Source organism: Thunnus thynnus, chromosome 7 (assembly GCF_963924715.1).
Source record: "Thunnus thynnus chromosome 7, fThuThy2.1, whole genome shotgun sequence".
Taxonomy (NCBI): domain Eukaryota; kingdom Metazoa; phylum Chordata; class Actinopteri; order Scombriformes; family Scombridae; genus Thunnus; species Thunnus thynnus.
The window spans coordinates 19890888-19914941 of record NC_089523.1 but is presented as its reverse complement, the minus strand read 5'-3'; the positions used below and the strand labels follow the sequence as shown (position 1 = coordinate 19914941).

At 38.7% G+C, this 24054-nt stretch overlaps 1 protein-coding gene across 2 annotated transcripts; it reads left to right on the top strand.

The window, feature by feature from the left end:
* The first annotated feature begins 2974 nt into the window (after positions 1–2974).
* On the top strand, positions 2975–23044 carry si:ch211-195m9.3 (uncharacterized). 2 transcript variants are annotated; one of them, XM_067594796.1, is made up of 18 exons: positions 2975–3033; positions 3128–3160; positions 3469–3514; positions 8768–8928; positions 9176–9310; positions 9632–9814; positions 11222–11389; positions 13440–13574; positions 13897–14079; positions 14855–14868; positions 15293–15315; positions 15434–15534; positions 18158–18249; positions 19045–19130; positions 20576–20734; positions 21523–21668; positions 21766–21819; positions 21928–23044. In XM_067594796.1, exons 1-18 carry the CDS (start codon positions 3006–3008, stop codon positions 22224–22226), a joined length of 2046 nt encoding a protein of 681 aa, XP_067450897.1. In that variant the 5' UTR covers positions 2975–3005; the 3' UTR covers positions 22227–23044. The 2 variants fall into 2 exon arrangements, with proteins under 2 accessions (XP_067450897.1, XP_067450896.1); XM_067594795.1 differs by lacking the exons at positions 2975–3033; positions 3128–3160; positions 3469–3514 and adding an exon at positions 5758–6014 and having other exon boundaries at positions 20576–20732; positions 21527–21668.
* Positions 23045–24054: the final 1010 nt, after the last annotated feature.

The window sequence follows — 24054 nt, the reverse complement described above, 5'->3', positions numbered from 1 at the left end:
TCTATTGGTTATATACAAAGCCTCATGTGTTAAGTAGAATGTCACCCACGGCTGGTATATAATTCAGATTGATTATGTGTTTGTCCGTTTGTCAGACCCTGATGAAGACTTAGGGCCAGATCCACAATCTCATATCACCGTGAATTGTACAGCATTTGCACCCGCAATCTGGCCCGTTTTAAGGGTCTATTCACAAAAGATGTTGCGCTGATGATATGCCGCGCAAACACGCCCATGAAGTTTTGCAGCAGAGTGCAATTTGCCCTGATTGAATATGCGGAGCTGTTTCCAGTGTTTCAGGCTTTTCTCCATATTTCAGTACACAGATTGGTTCATAATGACAACTGCAGAGAGCACATAAGCCTTTAGCCGTCTTTAATTAACAGAGGTTCTGTGTGACTATCACACAGAGCTCTACACAGTCACAAACCAACTTTCATGTATTTTCTTTTACTTCTCTAATATTTCGCATCTATAACATAATCTACTGAAATGTCAAATGTCAAAACACAGCTGTAAATAATGTCTCAGGAGGGTCTGAAACATGTTAAATTAATGTCTGAATCTTACAATAATGTTGTTCAGGTGTCACTGAATGTGAAACATTAGTACTAATGTTCTGTTTGTTGCTCACAGGTGGCTGCAGGTCACAGCTGGCAGCAGCATCACACAGCAGCTGAAACTATAAGTGCGTCTCCGAACTTTTATGTTCTTGTACTTAACTGAATTTGCCCTTATTAACATTCTCTTTCATTTGATTGATCACAACTATTACAGGTTGATGAATGATGTGGACTGTTTTGTCTCTGTGTGGTGTTATAAAAATGTTCTGTGTTCCATTGATGAGGAGGAGCTCTGTTTTGGACGCATGCTGGGCTGAATATTTTGGTGTTGTTTTTTAATGCTCTATTGGTTTGATGACTAGGTAAATAAAGGTTTTTGAAAATTCAAAAATTCTCTCTCTCTCTCTCTCTCTCTCTCTCTCTCTCTCTCTCTCTCTCTCTCTCTGTCTGGTTGCTCAAAAAATAAATTCACTATATTATTTCACCTGAAGACGGAGTGGACCACTTAAAGACACATATCTAGCAAGACATGCTGGATCTTGTTTTTCATGAAAAGGGGAATAACACATAAAAAAAAGAAACGTATTTGATATAATATTGCTTTATATGCTATATTATGTCACCATCATCATAAGCCACGATCATAAGCCATGGTCACCACTTATTTTCTACATTTTGGGCCAGAATAAAAGAAGAAACTATGCAGTTAGTTTATAGTTTAACAGTGTCTACAAGGTGGTATTCACACTTTTACGTTAGTTAAGAATCTGTCACCTGTGTCCAGTGCATATAATCTCAAATTAAACGCATAAACATTTTGCTACAAACGTAATACTGGTTGAATTACTTCTCTCAACATAAATCAGACAATTTTTGTAGCCTAACTAACGTATTTGGCAAATTGCAAAATTGTTCATAATGAATGTATGAGTGAAATGTTCACTGACAACGTACCTAGTTGTTTTTTCCCCTCCAAAATATCCGATCTTGTAGTAGCCTTAAATAAACGATGGTAAAGCAATATTAAACTTTTTAACGTTTATGGTTAGTATGTGCACTGGCGGCACATGGTTATGGTTAATGAAAGATCGCGGTCTTGGTTTAATATACCGCAGAAAATCTCTGCAATGACTACTATGCTCATTAAAATAAGCCACATCACGTACATCCTGCGTGGATTTAGGATGTGACACTGTATTTGGTAATTAAACATAACCAACATTCCAGGTCACAAAATCTCATGGGTCTTCAAATCCGGTATATCACAAGGTCTGTGGAGACAGAGTCCTGCGTCTCGTCCATCCACCCTCAAAGCAACAGCGCTTCATTCATTCACAATAACCGATAGCGAACATAATCCAAGAGGCGACAATTGTGAAAACGATTTAAGTGAATTATAATCGCAACATCAAGGAAACAGTGTCGACGTATGATGAATGCGGGTGTTGAAGGAAAAACGCATCCGTCAAAGGAAGGCTGAACATACCCACGCATTCTATGAGTCAGCGGAAAGGCGGCCAACGGATCAGAAGAGGAGCCAAGAGGAGATGTAGAGGACCGATGGACACCAGGCTTGGGAATACCTCAGGAGGCTCAACAATGAACAGGAGGAGACAGTTGTACTTTCCCTGGCAGACATAATGAGATAATCATTCTGCGCGTGCAATAAACGTGCATGTAAAAAACAAAAAGTGAGTCACTGAAAAAGAATGCAAGGAGCAAACTGCATGCTTGATGATATTTAGTCTACACCCGACACACCCTATCTGCTAAATGTAATTGTCATATTGTAACATCATCATTTAATAGCAGCCTATCCACAATGATTAGTGCTCATAACGGTGTCAAATTTTTCTTTGTACAACCCATTATCACAAATCACAAATTTGCATTACAATCTGTATAACAATATAAATACAACATAATCTATCCTGTGATCCTTGGTTCGGATAAGGAAAAAACTCCCTGACAACATCATTTAAAAGGAAAAAATTGAAGAAACCTCAGAAAGAGCAACAGAGGAGGAATTGACAGAAATAGCCTACGGCGTGAACAAAAAGGATGACAAAATGAGATGGATTGATAACATACATGAAGAAAACTGTGTGATATTAGAGAAATGTTGTGCAGTCTTCCAATATCTTATCAGTTCAACTTACACAAATGTACTTAATTTAATTTTATACATATGTGACATTTGAACTGAATAAAGCTAATAAAAACATATTTCTGTATTTGTTAATTGATTATGCTCAGGGGTTGGTCCGTCTATTGTGAACGTTTGACCTTTGCTCCACATGTTTACAATGATGTCATATTTTTAGGCGATATCACATTAAGGAGGAGTGGCCAATTGTTACTATTTAGGCTCATATCTTTGCATCTTTTTGCATCTCACTCTCTGGTTTACCAGGCTGGCAGATTAACAAACAAGGCTCCAACATGTTGTCGCTTTGGGCTTTCAGATTAGGTACGGACGCACCTTTAAACAAATGGATTTAGTTTTCTTTCAGTGATAGTTTGTAACCAATAACTAATCATGTTTCTGGTTACGTTAATTTCAGTTTGGCTGATTTGCAGCTTAGTCAACGTTTGTGGTAAGTTAATTTTCTTTGATTGGAATAGCTGGGTGAAAGGATGTTAGATCAGACAGGATACAGGGTACAGAGGCTGTGAATGAACGGTCCATTGAGTCCAATCACCATGACTATGGGCTTCTACATGCCTGTGTATCTTACTTTACCCATGCATTACTTGACACTTGTTGCTTGCAAACGAAATCCAATCATTTCATTTGATCCCGAACGAGTGATCCCTCCCAAAAAGTTTCCAATTTAATCAGTTACACTGTCGTGCTATTCTGGATGACTCGGTTACCTAAGAGGGAATTTCTGTTTGTTGACAGAGTTTGCCACTGGAGCGGATGCAGCGTCAAAAAAGGACTGTTACAGGTAGGTGTACCTTCATTATGCCCTGTTTGTGTGTGTGTGTGTGCGTGTGTGTGTGTGTGTGTGTGTGTGTGTGTGTGTGTGTGTGTGTGTGTGTACTCGCTCTTGTACATCTGTCATTGTGAGGAAGTTTTTGCAAAAGACATTCAAAGGGCTGTTTTTGAGAAGTGGTTCTGGAAAGTAGACTGGAATTAAGATTAGGGGAGGAGGAAGACATAATTAAACTGTGCGTGGGATGCACCTACAGTACATGCTGTTTTGAGGTTGATACTAAAGTCCTGACAACAGTCTTCGTAAAAATCCATCTGCAAGACGATTATCGGACACATTTGCCATTATTCACAATCTCTAGAGGATCACTCCTAACCATTTTGCCCCCTGACCCTCGTGCCCAGGGTTAAAGGGTTAAAATCTCACCAACAGTTTGGGCCATGCTGTCTCATGTCTTTCTAATAGTTTACAACAGGAGGCGGAAGCGCTGCATGGTTCCGATGGCTCATGTGACAGGTGCTCTTTAGTGGTGCAGGTGAAAATGCAAAAAAAAAAAATAAAAAAAAAAATCCAGGAAGTCTTGCTAAATATTTGTCCTTAAGTGGTGCAGACAATCTTGGGGGGGAAACTGAGGCACTCCGTCCTCAGGTGAAATAATATAATGAATTTATTCTTTGAGCACAGGCAATCAAATAGACCAACACCTATCGACTCTAGACCAAATCAGGCTGTGCGGCCAATCACAACCGGAGATCGGACTGATCAGAGTTGTAAACTCTGCCATAAGGGAGCACAAAGACGTTAATAGGACGAGGGGAGGACATTTCTCTTCGACTGATAACGTTAAAAGTAAAGTTAGACTTTGCTCAGGGCTTCCCAACTCATTTTAAAAAAGACGAGAGAGAGAGAGAGAGAGAGAGAGAGAGAGAGAGAGAGAGAGAGAGCTCAGAGCACCAGCGAGTGAGAGGGAGAGATAGAGAGAGAGAGAGAGAGAGAGAGCTCAGAGCACCAGCGAGTGAGAGGGAGAGATAGAGAGAGAGAGAGAGAGAGAGAGCTCAGAGCACCAGAGAGAGAGGGAGAGATAGAGAGAGAGAGAGAGAGAGAATTTTTGAATTTTCAAAAACCTTTATTTACCTAGTCATCAAACCAATAGAGCATTAAAAAACAACACCAAAATATTCAGCCCAGCATGTCCCCAAAACAGAGCTCCTCCTCATCAATGGAACACAGAACATTTTTATAACACCACACAGAGAAAAAACAGTCCACATCATTCATCAACCTGTAATAGTTGTGATCAATTTTCAGTCTGCTTGTTATCATTTTTGATTAGTATGGTGATAACATCAAAATTCAAAGAACCATTTATCTTGTTCTTTCTGCTGATATAAACGGCCATCTTAGCTTGGCCCAACAGAAAGTTGAACAACTGGCACTTGTCACGAGTCCTCCTCGAGTATTTATAACCCAGGATGAAAACATAATTGGAGTAGTGGCAGTAGTGGCCTACGCCGGCCGAGCCGGCTACTTCCAGTTTAGCCCTCTGGCTAACTTGAATGGGGATAAAACAATTCAACTGTGCGGCTCTTATACACGGTTTAACCGCTATGTCAAATTGGCCTCACAGCCTCACCTGGCGCATACGCCAAAAAAGTTTCTAGCTGCCGGGTTTGCTTCCGTGTTGTGCGGCCCACTGAATATGGCAGTAGTGTTTCCACCCGCTGGCCCCGCCCGCGAGCTCCTGCTCTGCCCATACACTTCCATGACTTTACATTGTGATGATGTCACAGATTTTTAAATCGCTTTTCTCAGCTCGAGGAAAGTTTTACAAACATAAAATCAAATCAAAATTTCTTAACAGAAAGAGTCATGATTGACGTCTGCAGTTTGAGGGGTTCTGTCAACAGTTTTACAGGCATCTCTTTCACAATGGTGGTCTATAGGGAAAATCCTTTTTGGGCCGCAGGGGGATTTTTCACTGCAGTACCGCAAGTGGCCACTGTGAAAAATTGGCTGCAAGGCTGAGCAGCTGCGCCCTATCCAGCTCTTATTATACATCCATGGGACGGGTGTCTGCTGTCCTCCTTAGGGCGGGATCGCCTACATCAATTTAATGTACTTCATTTTTTTCATGCTAATCTATGATTGGCCAAGACACGTAAAATGACGCTCCAAGGGAGGACATTCTCCCTAACCAATCAACCATCAGAATGCAATATTGACATCTCGTTGGTCCAATGATAGTTTCCAGATTTCATTTTCAATTCTCTCCACTGTAAGGCAGAGTAGCAGCAGTAGATAACAAGCAGTAGATAGCTCCTTGTGTTAGCCAACACAACAGTTAGCTTGTTGTAGCAGCCTGAAGGACTCTTTATACATCCATGGAAGGACTGTTAAGGACTGTTGTTAAGCTAACAGGAGAATGGATCTGGACTGTGCGGCGCAGCAGTGACAGGATGCCGCCAGGGAGGCTGGAGAAACAAGCTACCGGAGAAACAACCAGGAGAGTTAGGTTGTTTGTCATTGTTGCTAATGATATCAAACTGGTTAACCAGCAGCCACAAAGTTCTGTTAACTAACAAACAAGATGACCAACAGCTACAAATGGATGTTATGACATAAATACTTCATCTCCATGATAGAAAGAAGAAGACGTCATATAACGTGAATCAGATACAGCTTCTCTCTCTCTGTCTCTTTGGTCGCTAATTTAATCTCTGATAGTTAAATGTCTCTGTGGATGTTGTGCGAAATTATCTCCTTAACAAGAATGCAGCAGAGACCATATAATGTGCAGTAGGAGGTTTGCTTGTTGAAGTTACAGTGAGCTGTCTGGACTCACTCATTCATTTGGAATTTATCCAGTTTTTAATTGAGTGGTTGTTCAGTCACCTGTTGATGTTGTGTGATTAGTGAATGAGTGTGCAGGAGGTCTGGCTAATTGCTTGTGACAATTTCTTCAGTTCGTTTTTAACCTGAGCTGCATATTGAGTAGTAATCTTAAAGTAACTAGAATAATAACAGTACTGATGAGAACATAAATCTGCTGTCACAATAGAACAATACTATAAATTTGAATTTTACCTTGTTGGTAAAATGACACATTCTGACACACTCCACAGCTAAAATGAACACTTCTTTGTTTAGAAACAATATGTATATGCTAAATGTCTTTAAAGAAGCAGCCTTTTCACCACTCAGGGGTTGTTGTTCTTAAAAGCAAATTGTTTTATTGGCATATAAAATTGCTCCCCACCCCTCTGATTTCATCAGGTGGGAGGACTATGATATAGTATGATGCGTTTGTTGTAAGATTCCATGTTCATTTACCTCCTGTCCTCCTCAATTTTTGGAGTCACCAGCCGCCACTGGTGCTGGTGAATACTGTACATACCAGAGCTACAAAGATTCGTTGATTAATCGATTAGTCAATTGACAGAGAATTAATCAGCAACTATTATGATAACTGATTACTCATTTTAAGTCATTTTTAAGAAAAAAATACTAAAATTATTTGATTACAGCTTCTCACTTGAGAATATTTTCTGTTTTTTATGACAGTAAACTGAATATCTTTGTGTTGTGGACTTTTGGTTGGGACAAAACAAGACATTTGAGGATGTCACCTTGAGCTTGGGGAAACAGTGATCGACATGTTTTAACCATTTCTAACATTTTATAGACCAGACGATTAATCAGTTAATGAGTAATCGATTTATTAATCACAATTTCATGCAATTTGTCAATTGCATGAAATTGACAAAAAAGCAGTTCAGCTCAGCAAGGAGATTGACATCAACTGTGCATCCTTCAACTCTACTGAGTTCTACCCTAAGCGGGACTCGAACTCACAGTCTTTTGATTTAAAAGGAGTTAAGAAGCAACATGACCTTAAACCACTGAACTACTCAGACATGCCCTGTAGATCAGGAAAAGATGTATTTAACAAGCATATCAATCTGCATTTTAGGTAATAATGTTAAGGTAAGCTAGAGTGGAACTGAACTATGGTACATGATAGAGATGGAAAGCAACTTTGTACATGAGAGCAATATTATGAGGAGCACTGCAGTGAGCGGGTATCAAACACATAACCTTGTCATCTAAGGTGACACTGATCAGGAGAACAGTGTTCTAAAACACTGAGCCAACAGACATTCACAAAAATGAGAGGAAAAAAATCTCCATTTTGATGAGGAAAATGTATTTGTCTCAAACTAGAGCTTGAAGCCCAGAGATTTGTACATCATTAGGGAAAGCAAGACTAGTTTAACATGAGAATGAATGATATGTGTAAAAAGTGTTTGAAGGAAGAGAGAATCTGTAAGTTTAAGAAACTGGAGTGAGAGGAGACACACATCCTGCAGACTGTATTGCAGTCAATGACAACATGACAGGAACTCTCTATCAATTAAGGTTCAGATCTCAAAAGCTATAAGTCCTATGTGAAATGTATTTACATTTTGAGAGAGAAGAGGCTTGTGGCAACATACTGAGGCAGGATATGTGCTTGAGGAGTTAAAACTGTGGAAGTGAAAGCTGTTTAGAATTTTTTTTCTGGTCTAAAATTATCTGTGCTCTCCACTGTGCCTGATCACATGACACACTGGTGAGACCTGGCAAAGTCTGCAAAACCCCCGACTTTGGGCTTAAATTGCTGAAAAACTAAAAAAGATATCACTTAACAATCTGATAACTTTGAAAATTCAAAGTTTTGTGAACATTTTAAAGTTTGAATGGCGTCTGTAGGATAAGAGATGTCCAAGCAGTTGAGTGTCAAAGTGACAAAGGTTCCAACTCAGTTGGATGGTTCGTCCCATAGACTGCCATTATAAATTTTAATGATTTAAAAAATTATATAAAATCGCTGAAACATGTTTCATTTCATTTCAGAAAAATACAAGCACACATCTGCTGAATGAGTTGTACAGATTGACGTTTAAATGGTTTTTATAGCACAAAGTACGCAGCAGATTATTGTGTGATTGCTTTCAGCAATCACACAATAATCGATTAATCAATTAATGAATACAATTGTTAGTTGCAGGCTTAGTACACAGATACAGTGTATCTTGGGTACCTGTCTAGTTACAGTCCATCAGAGGGCAGTATTGCAAAGGATAAGGGTGAAATGTGGATCGGTGACACAGGATGCTATCGGTTTATCTGTAAAATAACTGCATTTTCCACATGTTTACAGCACTATCTATAGAATATTTGTGACTTGTTTGTGATAGCCGGGGTTATATTATCTATGCCTTCCAGAAAAACCTGCATGTCTACAGAGTATGACACCCGCGAGGCTGTGTGCTGTGAGAATCAACTTCATCAAGGCGCAGAGGCAGAGTTGTCATGTTGTGGACAGGAGGTTTTCAACCCTGCCGTAGCCACTTGTTGTAAAGTAAAACATGAAAACACCACGACAGGTAATGAGGAATTTTGGTTTTATGCAATTTAGTTGATACATGTGTCTATCCTTCAGAGTCTCTTCATTCGCTGAATGAAGAGTTAGATCTATCATAAACCTCTTGATGCTCATGAACACAAAGAACACTATGTGAAAAGCCTTCTTCAAATACCCTCTCGTCCTCCTGAGCCACAGCCACCCCCAAGTGTAGCACTGTTCAACTATAGTGCTGATGTCTGTATCTTGACTTGATCTCTGTTTCACAGTTAATATCACGCAGGGTATAAGCAAAATGGTGTCAGATTGCTGTGGACTGAAGGCCTTCAACTCACTCAATGAAATATGCTGCCAGTCAACTATCATAGTCAGACCTGTGCCAAATGCCCAATGTTGTGGTAAAGGTGAGCAGAGCATGGACACAATTTATGGATGAATTGAAATAATGTCAGCAATAGCAGCTGCACCATTACAAATACATATAACTTATTGGGTATTTTTCCTTACATCACATATAGATAAGATGATTTTCTGACACAAAACGATTGAAGTAAACGACAAAAAAAACTTTATTCTGCTTATGTTGCAACTGTTTTAGCTCAGACTTGCACAATTGTTCATGTAATGCATCTTCTGTTCACTTGTTGTCTGCAGGATACATGGTAGCTTGTACCCTGATTTGTGGCATGATACAGTTTTAAGTATAATCATGATCTTTTCCACAGTGGCTTTTGATGAAGAAAAGCAGCTGTGTTGTGGTCCGAACGAGACGGTCTTGACCAGGAAATCACCAGATGAGCAATGCTGTGGACATGAGGTGTACAACACCAAGACAGAGTGCTGCTATGAGGCAGACGATGTTTTAAAGAAGGCGTCCATCTGTTCACAATGGTGTTCAAAGAAGTCAGGTGTGTCTGACCATCATCCCTTATCTATATAAGGCAGTTTAATGTTATTGCATTGTATTTTTTGGGACCATGTACAGTGTTAAACATAAATGTTACTATTTGATGTACTGCTGGAACTAGCTGGAACCCTGAAGAGTATTTGCCAGATGATCCATGACTGTGGTCAGAGAAGCTTACTATTCAACAAAATACAGAATAGTTCACAAACGGGCTAACAGAAGTGCAGAAAAAGGAGATCTAGCCAAAGATATGGAAGGGAAATCATTCCCAAATTATTTTTAATGTGCACTGGCTTCTTTATAGTGAGAGTGGACAGGCTCTGTATTTCATCCCATGCCATCTTTTCTCTCATGAGCAGACAAAACCATCCACAAGTGTGTTGGACAGCAAGGACAGAGTTAAGCTAGCAAACATCAAATGGCAAAAAATGTACAAAAAAATTCCTGAACATGAGACACACAAGCCCCATAAGCAATGCTATTTATAATGGAAAAGCCTTCAGTACTCATTATTGGCCGCAACAGGAGCTGATTCTCACTTTCAAAAACACCTGCAGACTGGAAACTGACAATTATATTTTACTTTTAAAGACACTTTCCGCTTAAGTCACATTGAGGAAACTGATTAGAAATGACATGTGTTTCACCCATCCACCATCCAAAGTGCTTACAATGTTTCTGCTGCTCATTCACCCATTCACTCTCACATTCATGCACAAAGTCACACTTGGATGGTGGCAAGCTACCATGCAAGGTGCTGGCACAACCAATTTGGGTTCAGTATCTTGCCCAAGGACACATCGACATATGGACAGGAGCAGTTGGGAATCGAACTACCCACCCTCTCGTCCTCCTGAGCCACAGCCACCCCCAAGTGTAGCACAGGTCAACTATAGTGCTGATGTTTGTATCTTGACTTGATCTCTGTTTCACAGTTAATATCACGCAGGGTATAAGTAAAACGGTGTCAGATTGCTGTGGACTGAAGGCCTACAACCCACTCAATGAAATATGCTGCCAGTCAATTATCATAGTCAGACCTGTGCCAAATGCCCAATGTTGTGGTAAAGGTGAGCAGAGCATGGACACAATTTATGGATGAATTGAAATAATGTCAGCAATAGCAGCTGCACCATTACAAATACATATAACTTATTGGGTATTTTTCCTTATGTCACATGTAGATAAGATGATTTTCTGACACAAAACTATTGAAGTAGACGACAAAAAAAAATCTTCATTCTGCTTATGTTGCAACTGTTTTAGCTCAGACTCGCACAATTGTCCATGTAATGCATCTTCTGTTCACTTGTTGTCTGCAGGATACATGATAGCTTGTACCCTGACTTGTGGCATGATACAGTTTTAAGTATACTCATGATCTTTTCCACAATGGCTTTTGATGAAGAAAAGCAGCCGTGTTGTGGTCCGAACGAGACGGTCTTGATCAGGAAATCACCAGATGAGCAATGCTGTGGACATGAGCTGTACAACACCAAGACAGAGTGCTGCTTTCAGGAAGGAGATGTTTTAAAGAAGGAGCCCATCTGTTCACAACGGTGTTCAAAGGAGTCAGGTGTGTCTGACCATCATCCCTTATCTATATAAGGCAGTTTAATGTTATTGCATTGTATTTTTTGGGACCATGTACAGTGTTAAACATAAATGTTACTATTTGATGTACTGCTGGAACTAGCTGGAACCCTGAAGAGTATTTGCCAGATGATCCATGACTGTGGTCAGAGAAGCTTACTACTCAACAAAATACAGAATAGTTCACAAATGGGCTAACAGAAGTGCAGAAAAAGTAGATCTAGCCAAAGATATGGAAGGGAAACCATTCCCAAATTATTTTTAATGTGCACTGGCTTCTTTACAGTGAGAGTGGACAGGCTCTGTATTTCATCCCATGCCATCTTTTCTCTCATGAGCAGACAAAACCATCCACAAGTGTGTTGAACAGCAAGGACGGAGTTAAGCTAGCAAACATCAAATGGCAAAAAATGTACAAAAAAATTCCTGAACATGAGACACACAAGCCCCATAAGCAATGCTATTTATAATGGAAAAGCCTTCAGTACTCATTATTGGCCGCAACAGGAGCTGATTCTCACTTTCAAAAACACCTGCAGACTGAACTTGAGAAGAATAAAGCCATTTTACACAGATTTTTGGATGTGACCCTTCGCTTGGCGTCAAGGAATCTAGCATTAAACGGAAGAAAATAGACTTGAAGCTTAAAAATAGGCTTTGGGTTACAGCCACACATGTAAAGGGTTAGCTGCTATGCAGCCTGTGCAGACAGTTGGATTGATTAATAAAACAAAATTGGCAACCGAACGTATACATACTTTGTTACAAATGACAATTATACACAAAATACAGAAGTACTTGCACAATTGTCCATGTAATGCATCTTCTGTTCTTTTCTATCCAAGCACTTGTTGTCTGCAGGATTTGTGGTAGCTTGTACCCTGAGATGTGGTGTGATAAAGTGTTAAGTATAATCATGATCTTTACCACAGTGGCTTTTGATAGAAAAAGCAGCTGTGTTGTGGTCTATCATCTATCATAAACCTCTTGATGCTCATGAACACAAAGAACACCTTTGTGTTGTTACTTATCCATGTGAAAAGCCTTCTTCAAATATTTTTGTGGTTTTGTTTTTACAATTCAATTGAAACTGTAAAACCTGTCACATGAATAGAATAACACACAGCAACGTAAATGCTGGCAGAGTTACAAACAGCAGAAGGTAATACACCTACCTGATGACACCTATTGAAAACGAGTGCAGTGTAATACAACAGCCTATCATTAAATTTACATTAATGAATGTAATAATGTTCCATTTTTGTTGAATCTGTTTTAGAGAGGTGTTGATTCAACTTCAGAGTCATTTTGGAGGCTGTAATTTGTGGTGCTGTTGAACTGTATTGTTTTTAATATTTTTCCCACCATATTTCATATCAGTTAGGGTAGACTATATAACTAAAAATATCAGGGCTATTGTTTCGTGCCATGTCTACGCATTCCTGTGCATAGACTCCGTCAGTACACAGGAATGCTTTCAGACACAGTGCTGTTACTGTTTGGCAGTTCTCAGAGCCAAATATGCAATAGCTGCACAGACTTGAAGCATAAAAATATGCTTTGAGTCACAGCTACGTCAAAAAAACTGTGAACAGTGGGATTGATTAAAATTACAATAAAATAAAACTGCAATAGACCGTATATATACCAACTTTGTTAAAAATGACAATTATATTTTACTTTTAAAGACACTTTCCGCTTAAGTCACATTGAGGAAACTGATTAGAAATGACATGTGTTTCACCCATCCACCATCCAAAGTGCTTACAATGTTCCTGCTGCTCATTCACCCATTCACTCTCACATTCATGCACAAAGTCACACTTGGATGGTGGCAAGCTACCATGCAAGGTGCTGGCACAACCAATTTGGGTTCAGTATCTTGAACCAAGGACACATCGACATATGGACAGGAGCAGTTGGGGATCGAACTACCCACACTCTCGTCCTTCTGAGCCACAGCCACCCCCAAGTGTAGCACTGTTCAACTATAGTGCTGATGTTTGTATCTTGACTTGATCTCTGTTTCACAGTTAATATCACGCAGGGTATAAGTAAAACGGTGTCAGATTTCTGTGGACTGAAGGCCTTCAACTCACTCAATGAAATATGCTGCCAGTCAATTATCATAGTCAGACCTGTGCCAAATGCCCAATGTTGTGGTAAAGGTGAGCAGAGCATGGACACAATTTATGGATGAATTGAAATAATGTCAGCAATAGCAGCTGCACCATTACAAATACATATAACTTATTGGGTATTTTTCCTTACGTCACATGTAGATAAGATGATTTTCTGACACAAAACTATTGAAGGAGACGACAAAAAAAATCTTCATTCTGCTTATGTTGCAACTGTTTTAGCTCAGACTTGCACAATTGTTCATGTAATGCATCTTCTGTTCACTTGTTGTCTGCAGGATACATGATAGCTTGTACCCTGACTTGTGGCATGATACAGTTTTAAGTATACTCATGATCTTTTCCACAGTGGCTTTTGATGAAGAAGAGCGGCCGTGTTGTGGTCCGAACGAGACGGTCTTGATCAGGAAATCACCAGATGAGCAATGCTGTGGACATGAGCTGTACAACACCAAGACAGAGTGCTGCTATGAGGCAGACGATGTTTTAAAGAAGGCGTCCATCTGTTCACAACGGTGTTCAAAGGAGTTAGGTGTGTCTGGCCATCATCCCTTATCTATATAAGGCAGTTTAATGTTATTGTATTGTATTTTTTGGGACCATGTACAGTCCCATGATGTACTGCACCAGAGTTAGCTTGAGCTAATTTTCATCTCCAGTCCCTTAGGCAGGACACAATTAAAACATATAAAAGCACAACAGCAAACGGTAGACAATAAAAAACACACAGGAAACATGCAAATCAGTTTAAGTTGTACCCTCAGGTTTATATTTTCTAGTAAACATTTTTAAGTTTGCATGCCCACTGCAATTCACCCCCATGAAATGAGAAAGCAGTAACTTCGAATTATTACATAGACATGTTGGTGATGATAGACCCTCATTGAATATATAGCCTTTTAATGACATAAATAACACTGCAATCTGATTTTTAATCACAGATTTCCTTTACTTATTTGAGGAGAAATGATTGCCGTGTGTTTGAATGATGCGGCTGGTGGGACCTCCAACAATGCAATACTTGTTCTTATTTCCTCAATCTGTTTCTTTGGAAAGCCATACTTTATCTCCCTAACACAGACATGTGTGATTTATTTTGTTGGTCAGGTTTTTTTTTCTGGTGTTCAGAGTCTCCAGGAGCCAGAGAGTGATTAAGGCAAATGTCTTGACATGCAGGATGTGTCACTGACACCAACGCCTATGGTTTTACAATGACTGAATACAATGAATACAATGCATGCACTTTGTTTTTCTGCTGAAATGACATGTATTCCATCCTAAAAGTACAATGTGCTCTCTGTCTACAGGTGCGCAACAACAGGTAAGAAACAAACGCCTCTCTTCAGTTCATGTTATAAGAGTCTCAACAGCTAACCATAACAATAACTTCACTCATATATGTTCCTTATTCAATCAATCAATCAATCAAATTTTATTTATATAGCGCCAAATCACAACAAAAGTCATTTTGTTTTCATTTTGGTGTTCTGCATACAATATAATATAAAGGGGGTAAATAAACAGAACACCTTACAGTATAATTAAATCCACTACAGTAGTTCTGCAATAAAGCTGACCTTTGTGAGGCTCATAATGTTTTTGTTGAGACTGTGTTAATTCAACAGGATCATGATCAGCTTTAAAGCCATAGTGTATATTGTATTGATAATGATGATAGGGGTCAGAGTTGTGTAGTAGTGTGTTGCCCTATAATATATTTACATAATTTTTGTTTTGTTTTTTAGAAACCAAGCTCCCAGCCCAACTGGTAAGGTTTTACTTGTCATACTGAGACCAACACAACTATATATATAAGGAATTGTGTGTCCATGCATTGTGTTGCTGCTTTTGTGTTTATTTTTTTGCTTATCTTTTTAAATCCACAGCACCAAGCCTCAGACACACCTCTGTGGGTCATCATGTTACAATCCGAATGAATTCCGCTGCTGTGAGAGAAACCAAACAGAGCCCCATTGGTGCTGTGCAGGTATGACTGTGGTTGTGTGGGTGTTACATCTGTCAGTTGTTATCTGATGGGACATTATGTTATTATGTTGGTGCCTGTCTATGTAGCTTAGAGTAAGTAATTAGAGTAAGATGACATCATAAGATATAGCTGACAAGCAGGTTTATTTAATAGAGCTGTTAATCTTTTCATGACTGACATTTGTCTGTGGACACATTAAGTAACTGAAGCATACAGTAAGATTAACATGTTACTGGTTCAGGAGACCTTGTTAAGCTATTCTTTTTATGCAATTAATGTCTGTAGTCCCAAATCTTTATAATTTATTTTAAAACATAAGTGGTTTTCTGTCCCCCTAAATAATGTGTAGACACAAGATTTTTTGCTCTTAAAAAAGATATTAACTTGCAGCTAGTGGTTAAATAGCATTCTCTCGTCAAGGAATCCAGATCACCAAGTTTGTAAATTCATCCCCAGATTTTCTCCTGAGGTGTTGATTAGAAAAGAAAATATCCTGATTGTTCATTTTGTCTTTATGGTAAACCATTATACAGGAATGGCCAAAGATGATGGGCTTCTGAAAAATGATTCTCTGCTACAACTTGTCAATTTAAACCCTTGCTTCCACAAGTGTGTTGCCTAATCGTAGTTCCAAATTGTCCTTATCTCTGACACAAAATACTGTGTGGATAGATTCAACAGTAAAAAAATATAGTATGCAGATGACATGTTTTGGAGAAAGTATCTCTCCAAAGGGATGGGAAAAGTAAGATATGGGTGTGGGAGCAGGATCAACTAGAAGCAGTCCTTTTTAATAACTTATTTATGTACTTATTTATTTTTGGAATTTCACAACTTGGGTGACCTGCTGGGTGACAAATTAGTGTCAAAGGAAGGTATTGGGCCACCCTGAGCATATATTGCATACTTTAGCATACATCCTAAAGCTCTACCAGAGGCATGGAAACCATTCCTCCGATAGATATTCCCTCATTTAGTGTTTGTGTAGCATTGAGATCTGGTGACTGTGGTGGCCATAGCATATGAGTCACATAATTTTCATATTTAATAGTCACTGACCCCCTGTACAGAAGCAGCTGTGTTCATTACGTTTCTCCACTGCATATACTGTATATTATAGTTAATATAACTCCCCTGCATAAGGTTTGAGAAATTATTGATTCAAAACAACATGTGTTAGTGATGACCCAACATAGCCAGTGCCTTCTAAATCTGTTACATATGACTGTCACAAAACACTGTCTGCTGATCTGCCACAGCTGTTGTTAATACTAGGTTAGGTTTAGGCACAAAAACTATTTGGTTAAGGTTAAGGAAAGATCATGGTCATGTGTAAAAGAAAGTTCATTGTTAATTGCACCTTCCACTTGTTTCCTGATGGGAGAGTCATATTTCACACAGCTGCTAACGGTCACATAAATGTAATCACAGTTTGTTTTGGTAATTGAAACAATGATAAATCACCCCCTTTCCCCTTTCTTCACTGAATGAATGATTTTTTAAAATATTTATTACCACACTTAAGATGACAGCACACAGGAGCAAGCAACACTAAAAGGCTGTTACAATTCAGTCCAGGAAGTACAAAAAGAATCTACCGGAGAGGGCAGCTTCAGTCCTGAAGCTAAATGACTATTGCACATCTGTGCATTTTACTCCTCTGTGCTGAACATAAGAAACAGAATTAAACTTGCATTCTGATGTTAGGTTTGTCCTTTTTCACCTGCTGCATTTTTCTTTTGGAAGAATGAATGGTAAAGGACTTCACATAAACCACACTGACCGATGCCTTTGGAATGCCAGTCCTCTTATCACCTCCAGGGAAACAGTGGAGTATGTCTGGTCATAGACCACAAAAATTAAATTCTTATTTTTTTAATGTACAAGATTGATGTCAGGGGAGATGTGGGTGGTATCTGTGGGGAAAGAGGGCAGGATGTACATGTGACAAAAGTTGTTCACATGGTTTAAAAAGGTACAATGCCAGGACACACCCAATAGTTAACCAAAAGTGTTGAAATATCAAATGAGTCACTGCATCAAGAAGCTTCTGTAGGTCATAATTACATGCAGGTCATCCTCTAATCAATAAGCAACTCAAGGGAACATGTTTGTAATAGAAAATCAGTAATAATATGTAATAATAATGTTAACAACAATAGGGTCTGTGGCACAAATCATGAATAATGAATGTCAAAGACTTCCAACTCGCCACTTTCCCTATCTTTCCCTTTCCCTATCTTTGCTGCTGCAGTTTTCATTTATCTTTTTTTGTGTATTTTTGTGAACAGTATAAAATGGGAGTCCACACAAACATAAAGTTTTCCCTTCATTTGCACTCTGGAGGTTTAATGACATCATGTAATATTTTATCAAAGAGGGTTATGTCGTGAGAAATGTTGCAGCTGCTAGAGAAAACCTTAACAGGTGGTGCTGAATTTTTCTCACCCTCATCTATTGTTGTCTTTATCTTTGTGATTTCCCATGAAGTCATCTCTTTCAGTAGTCATTCATCCCCAGGCCCACTTCCAAGACTCAAGTTACTGCCAAGTTACTGTCACTGCTTCTGTTAATTTCTCTGTCTTGTATCCACCCTTGCACACCCACACACCCCTCTGTTTAGGTCAATGTGATGCTGTACCGACAGTGTATAACCCACGTACACATGTCTGCTGTGACGGCTGTGTATCTGATGGGAAGCCTTGGATTGATCAAGTAATGTACCTATAACCTTTTCTGTTTCTCACTGCAGACTTTGTGTTCTTCTGTAAGAAACTTAAACTACCCTCCCCAGTGGGTGTTGTAGGCTACTAAAAAACAGTTCAATCACTCCTTGTTATTCTAAATTTTGTTCTAATTGGTTTTTTTAAAAGGAGTTAAGAATGAACTCACTGAACTCCAAGAAAAAAGAACTTCAGAGGTTAGAAAAAAAATTCCAGTGCTTGTTTTTCTAAGTGGCTGGCCTTCAGGCAGGCAGCATTTCTAGTAGATAAAGTAGTTTAGCATATTTGCAATATAATCTACACAAAGTCCCAGTATCCCAGTTATCACTGTAAAGAAAACAACCTCTGTTGTGTTGGTGCAGCATCACAGAGAGAGCTCGGAGCTCCTCCCAGCCCCTTACTACAGAATTTGAGGGTGTTTTTTATTTAATGGATAAGAAGTCCTGCTAACGTTAGTGCGTATGCAAAAGGATGATATAACAATGCCTTGGTAAGACTTGCACAACATGTACATATTTTATGTGTAGAATGTAGTATTTGAAAAGATTTTTATGCATTTGGTCTGCATTTTTTTCCTCATATTTTTGTCAGAATTCATGAATTCATGCACAATTTACTGTATTTTCTCTGATTCTTCAATTGCTGCGGAGAGGCTCTGTATAGTTTCGCACAACCTGGAGTTCTCTGTTGTAATAACACCTTGTACGCGGGCAGAGAAGATGGAGAAGAATGTTCAGAGGACAGTATTCCTTACAACCTGGCTAAAGGGACTATATGTTTTTCTCAGTTTCATGGCTTACCTGGACTGGAGCAGCACTGCTGTGGGAGAGAAGTCTACCGGCCTGATACTGAGATCTGCTGTGATGGACACAGGTGAATGCATACATGTGTGCATGCTTGTCTGTGAAAAGACAGATTCAGTGAGACTGAAGACCTTTTTTTATTAGCTTAGTATATTGCTGTGTCTGGCGTCTGGTCTTTTTCCCTCTTGCTGATCAACAGTTGAGTCTGTTTTTTTCCATAGTCTGGAGGACATGTGGGAAACAATTTTGTTTTGTTTCTCCGAGACAGGGTTGGGGTTTCAGACAGGAGTGGCAAGGAAAAAATTCTCTGTGGCTTATTTACGCAGTGTCGAAAGCATGGGGCATTCCAGCAGCCAGAATGACCTGGTCTCTTCTTTGTTTAGTTTCTGGCATGCAGCGACAGAGTCAATGAGTTTGTCTGGGTAAATTTTTTTTTTTTTAAGTTTTAAAATTTAAAACAGATATGTGCATGTTACAAAAATGGAAATACTTCCCCCCAAAGTCCCTTTAACAGGGAAAAAACTGTATGTTTTTGGTGTGGCATTCTGATTACAGCTGCAGTAATCAATATTTTTAATTATGTAAATTTGTGATAATGTGTAATATGAAAGCAGCCACATGTGGTGATTAATCCACAGGGAATGACTATTATTACCCATCGAACTCTGCAGCTCTCTCAGCTTTTTACCATTACTTTACTTATTCCTGTGTGGTCAACTCTCAGCTGCTCTCATCAGTCTTTTTTCCAGCTCCAGCAGCTTGTTGTTTTCCACAAACAAACACTGTACGCTACCTGGCCAGCATCAAACAGCACAAAGACAAAGTTAGCAACTAGCTGATGAAGAAAGTCAAACATCTAGCTAGCAAAAAACCTAGATATTTTTTTGGAGGAGTTGGTGGGAATCAAAAGGAGAGAGGATTTTGTATCTGTCTGGGTCAGGTGGCCAACTCTGTGCCTGCCAGGTGTGTAAGTTGGCAGTGTTTGTTAATGTGTTAGCCAGATCAACCTGATAATAGGGCTTTTGTCTGTCAGCCTCTTTTTCCGTTCCCCCGCTCTTAGCACTAAAAACTTGATTAATATAGCTCCAAAGAAGTTATCCTGCAACGTGACATCCAGAGAAAACTTATTCTAACTCATACTCCTGTGAATGTAGAATTATCTGTCTTAGTTAGAGGTGGATTTGGGTATGACATAACCAATCCACATTAAATACAGTTTCTTTGTCAATATCATGTCATGTAATATTAGTTACCTTTATTCAGCACTTATGGGCGGCCAACTAATTTTTCAGTGCAACAGAAACACCTGATATCATGTTACTTCTTACTGTACATAAATAATGTTCCATGCAGTGAGGTATTAAGATTTTGAATTTAGGAAAAAGAGAGCACTGGTATTGTGTGTTATAATTGGTATTGGCAGATACCCTACATAGAGAATATACCTTATTTATTTGTCCCTCCTCATTTGATATTAATTAAGATCTGTGTTTCTCCACACGTACATCTCAATAGAGAGAAGATTCATTTAAAATGCTGTGGGATTAAAGCCTATGACATTAAAGACCCACAGATGAAGTGCTGTGCAGGGAGACTGTACAACCTGACGTCCATAGGCGAGCAAGGACATGACGAACAGTGCTGTGGATCCATTCTGCATAACTCCTCATCAGTAGGTTTTATTGATAACAATGATAATAACAACAGTCCACTGGCTCCTTTGTCAGAGACAATTTCATTTCATTTTTTTTTATATCTATGACCTAAAATGTATCTTGAAGTAGTTTCGAGGAAATATGCTCATTTTTCTTTTTACATACTATCTTTTTTTTTTAATTATACTGTAGTCCCAGGGTGTATTTAGCTTGTCTTGGCAGTCAAAAAATGATAGGAAACAACTAGCAAAGCTCTGTCAAATGTAACAAAAATATGCCTTCAACAACTCCAAAGTTTCACATGTCATAAATCATCAGTGCATTCATGAGTAACCTTTTGTTCAGAGTTGTAAAAAGGTGTCCAAAGACAGCAACCTCACTGTAAGCAGTGGTAATGTGAGATTCTGTGTGCTTGAAATATTGTATCAATATTGTGTCACCTTTTTGTCTATTTTTCTGCACATGTTTGACAAAGCATGGCAAACTTGCAACCATCGCTCAGTCTATTTGTGAATAAAGACTTACAGATCCTTCCTTAGTTATGGGCAAAGGCAGAGGACCCTGCGCATATTCTTAGACCAAATGGAAAGAAACATTTCTAATCTAAACCTACACACAATCATGTGTTTACTTTAGAGTAAATGTAGAGTAAATGTATGTATATGCCTAAAATTCTGCCCCAATGAGATCCATGAGAGAGACAGATATCTGTATATGTTATATGTCTGGAAAGAATGGCAAAGAAGAATTTTGTTGCTGCCAATTAATGTGACCATTCAAACTGTTTATAATATTCCTTCTTTGGGTCAAGAGTGTATGCTGCTCGAGTGAGGACAACGAGGTGCTCTACTCTATCAAGACAGGATTCAGATGCTGTGGTCACCTCTACTATAACTCCACCCTGTGGTCATGCTTTGCAGGGAAGCTGAGCCCAGTCAGTCAGTTGTGTGCAGGTTGGATGTTTTCCTTACGGAATTGTGCTTTGTTTTTTGTCATTTTGAGTCCAGTGGTATGTTTCCTATCAATAATTTGTGAAATCTTCTTTTTCAGAATCCAGACTTCTGTCACTGAACAATCTGAATGAAACAGATCTTTGCAAAGAAAGTAAGTATTTTGGGGGGGAACATGTGAACTTGGAAACAAATTTTGTTTATGCATACAGTATATGTGGATTTGTGTATTTAATGTGTATGTGTATATATCCCTGTTTAGTGTACATCGGGACTGTGGAGAGTGTGTCTTTGGTCACCGTCGTGTTCAGAAACGTGCTGAAAATCCATGGAAGAAACGGAACGGTGAAACCTCTGGCTTTTCCTCATTTCCTGAAAATACCTGATCACTACAATTCTACTAAACTGATCCCTGGCAAGACCTACTTCTTTCATGATTCTACTAAACTGATCCCTGGCAAGACCTACGTCTTTCATAATGTGAATTTCTTTGCAGATTTCAAACACCACTCTGACCTTCAGTCACTCGATTTCATTTTTTCTAAGTGTTATGAGCAATGATGGTCTGGGGCTGCATGCAGCCCTCCAAAAGCCCTGTCCTCACAGTGAAGCTGCAGGGTTTATGCACTTTCCAATTTTGACCAAAACCCAGGTGATTTCTGAATGTAGTCTTAATCGTGCCTTGTCAGCTACCTAAGAAGATATAATGTATGAATATGACAACTTTGGAGTTACGTGAGTTACCTTAGGTGTATTCTTCCTCTTCCGATGGAGGCTATGCACGGACAAAGACAAAATTGATATCAACCCTACCAACCAACTACTGGTAAGACATTAAGCAAGTAAACAATCCCAAATTTCAAAGTAGCAGGGCATTACTTGAATTATTTACTATGATGTTTTACTGAGTTTCTAATTGTAATCCTTATACCACTTGTTACTAAGGACAGTAATTAGTACATTGACCAATATGGTGACAAATTCAACTGTACACTGTGAAGTACTCCTCCTATTCTACTATGATTATTTTCCAAAGTTTGACAAAAGCTACAGCATTAAAACCTTGGTTTCTGCAGTCTAAACTATACAACCAATATTAATTTGGTGTGAAAGTAACCGACTTCCTAGCTATCATGGTGGCAGCATGCAAGTGTATCAATACATAGCTTGATTCTTACATAAGCTAAACAGCTAATATGTTTTGTTTTTCAGAATATTATGCTAATTTTCATTGTTTTTATATACCTTTGAATTTTGTCCAGATCTACTCAGAAATGTCAATTGTTTGCACACGTCCTCCACTCATATGATTGTATGTTTATATGTAAATGGCATAAAATATTGCTCGTGTCATGATTTATGAAGCTAGTAATGAATTTGCCTTTCATCAAAAATATCAGGGATACAAATATGTATGTGGATGACCTTATCACCTAGTGGTTCCATTGTGGTGACTTTGATTTGTTTTTCACCATAACTATTTTTTTTCTCCTTTGGTGCATTCATGCTTCAGTTGTTAATCAAGTGAATATAATTTTTGTACTGTGATACACTAAGAAATTGTGAAAATAGCATCTGTTTTGCATTTGTACTGTACTTTACTCATTCATACAACTGTATGTGAAAGACATAAACAATTTACATCTAACCAAAGATATTTTTCATAAAAGCAACATAAACACTTAGTATTGCATGTTTTAATACAGTATGTTTGACTTATAAACATACAATTTTAAATTGCATGTTTATTTTTAATTGACTCACATGTGACACCACATACAGTACTTTGGGTGCCTAATGTGTTTTTAAGTTTTCAGTAAAAAAAAACAAAAAACAGTTATTGTTGTATCCTCTCTTTGTTTTTCACCACAAACGTACTTCTGAAATCACAGGATGTACATTTTGGTCTGACGTTTTTGTGTGGGCTTTTTTGGCTCTGACTAAGAGCTCCAGCAGTCAAGAGGAGACTGTTTTGCTGTGTTTCTCTGCAACAGTGTGAGGATTTCAGATAGGAGTGGCAAAGGAAAAATTCTCCTCTTTGTTCAGTTTCTGGCAACCTTTAAAACACACCCAGTGACAGAGACAGGAAGTGTTTGTCTGTCTGGGACAAAAAAAAGACACTTAGATGCTCATAATATATTTGTGAAAAGGTTATTGTCACAATCATTCCTCCTCTCCTTAATTACTCTCCTACTGATGCTGTGGCACGATTTTCCTAACAACTTCAGCTGAACATGTGTTCTTGCACAGATTAAGGACTATGGATTTTGTCCAACATTCTTACAGTAGAGTAGAGAGAGAGATAGAGAGAGAGTAGTTGGCAGTTATATATTTCATTTGGCAGCAAGTGAACTTCGTGCTTAATGACTTAGCAGCAAGAATGACAGCG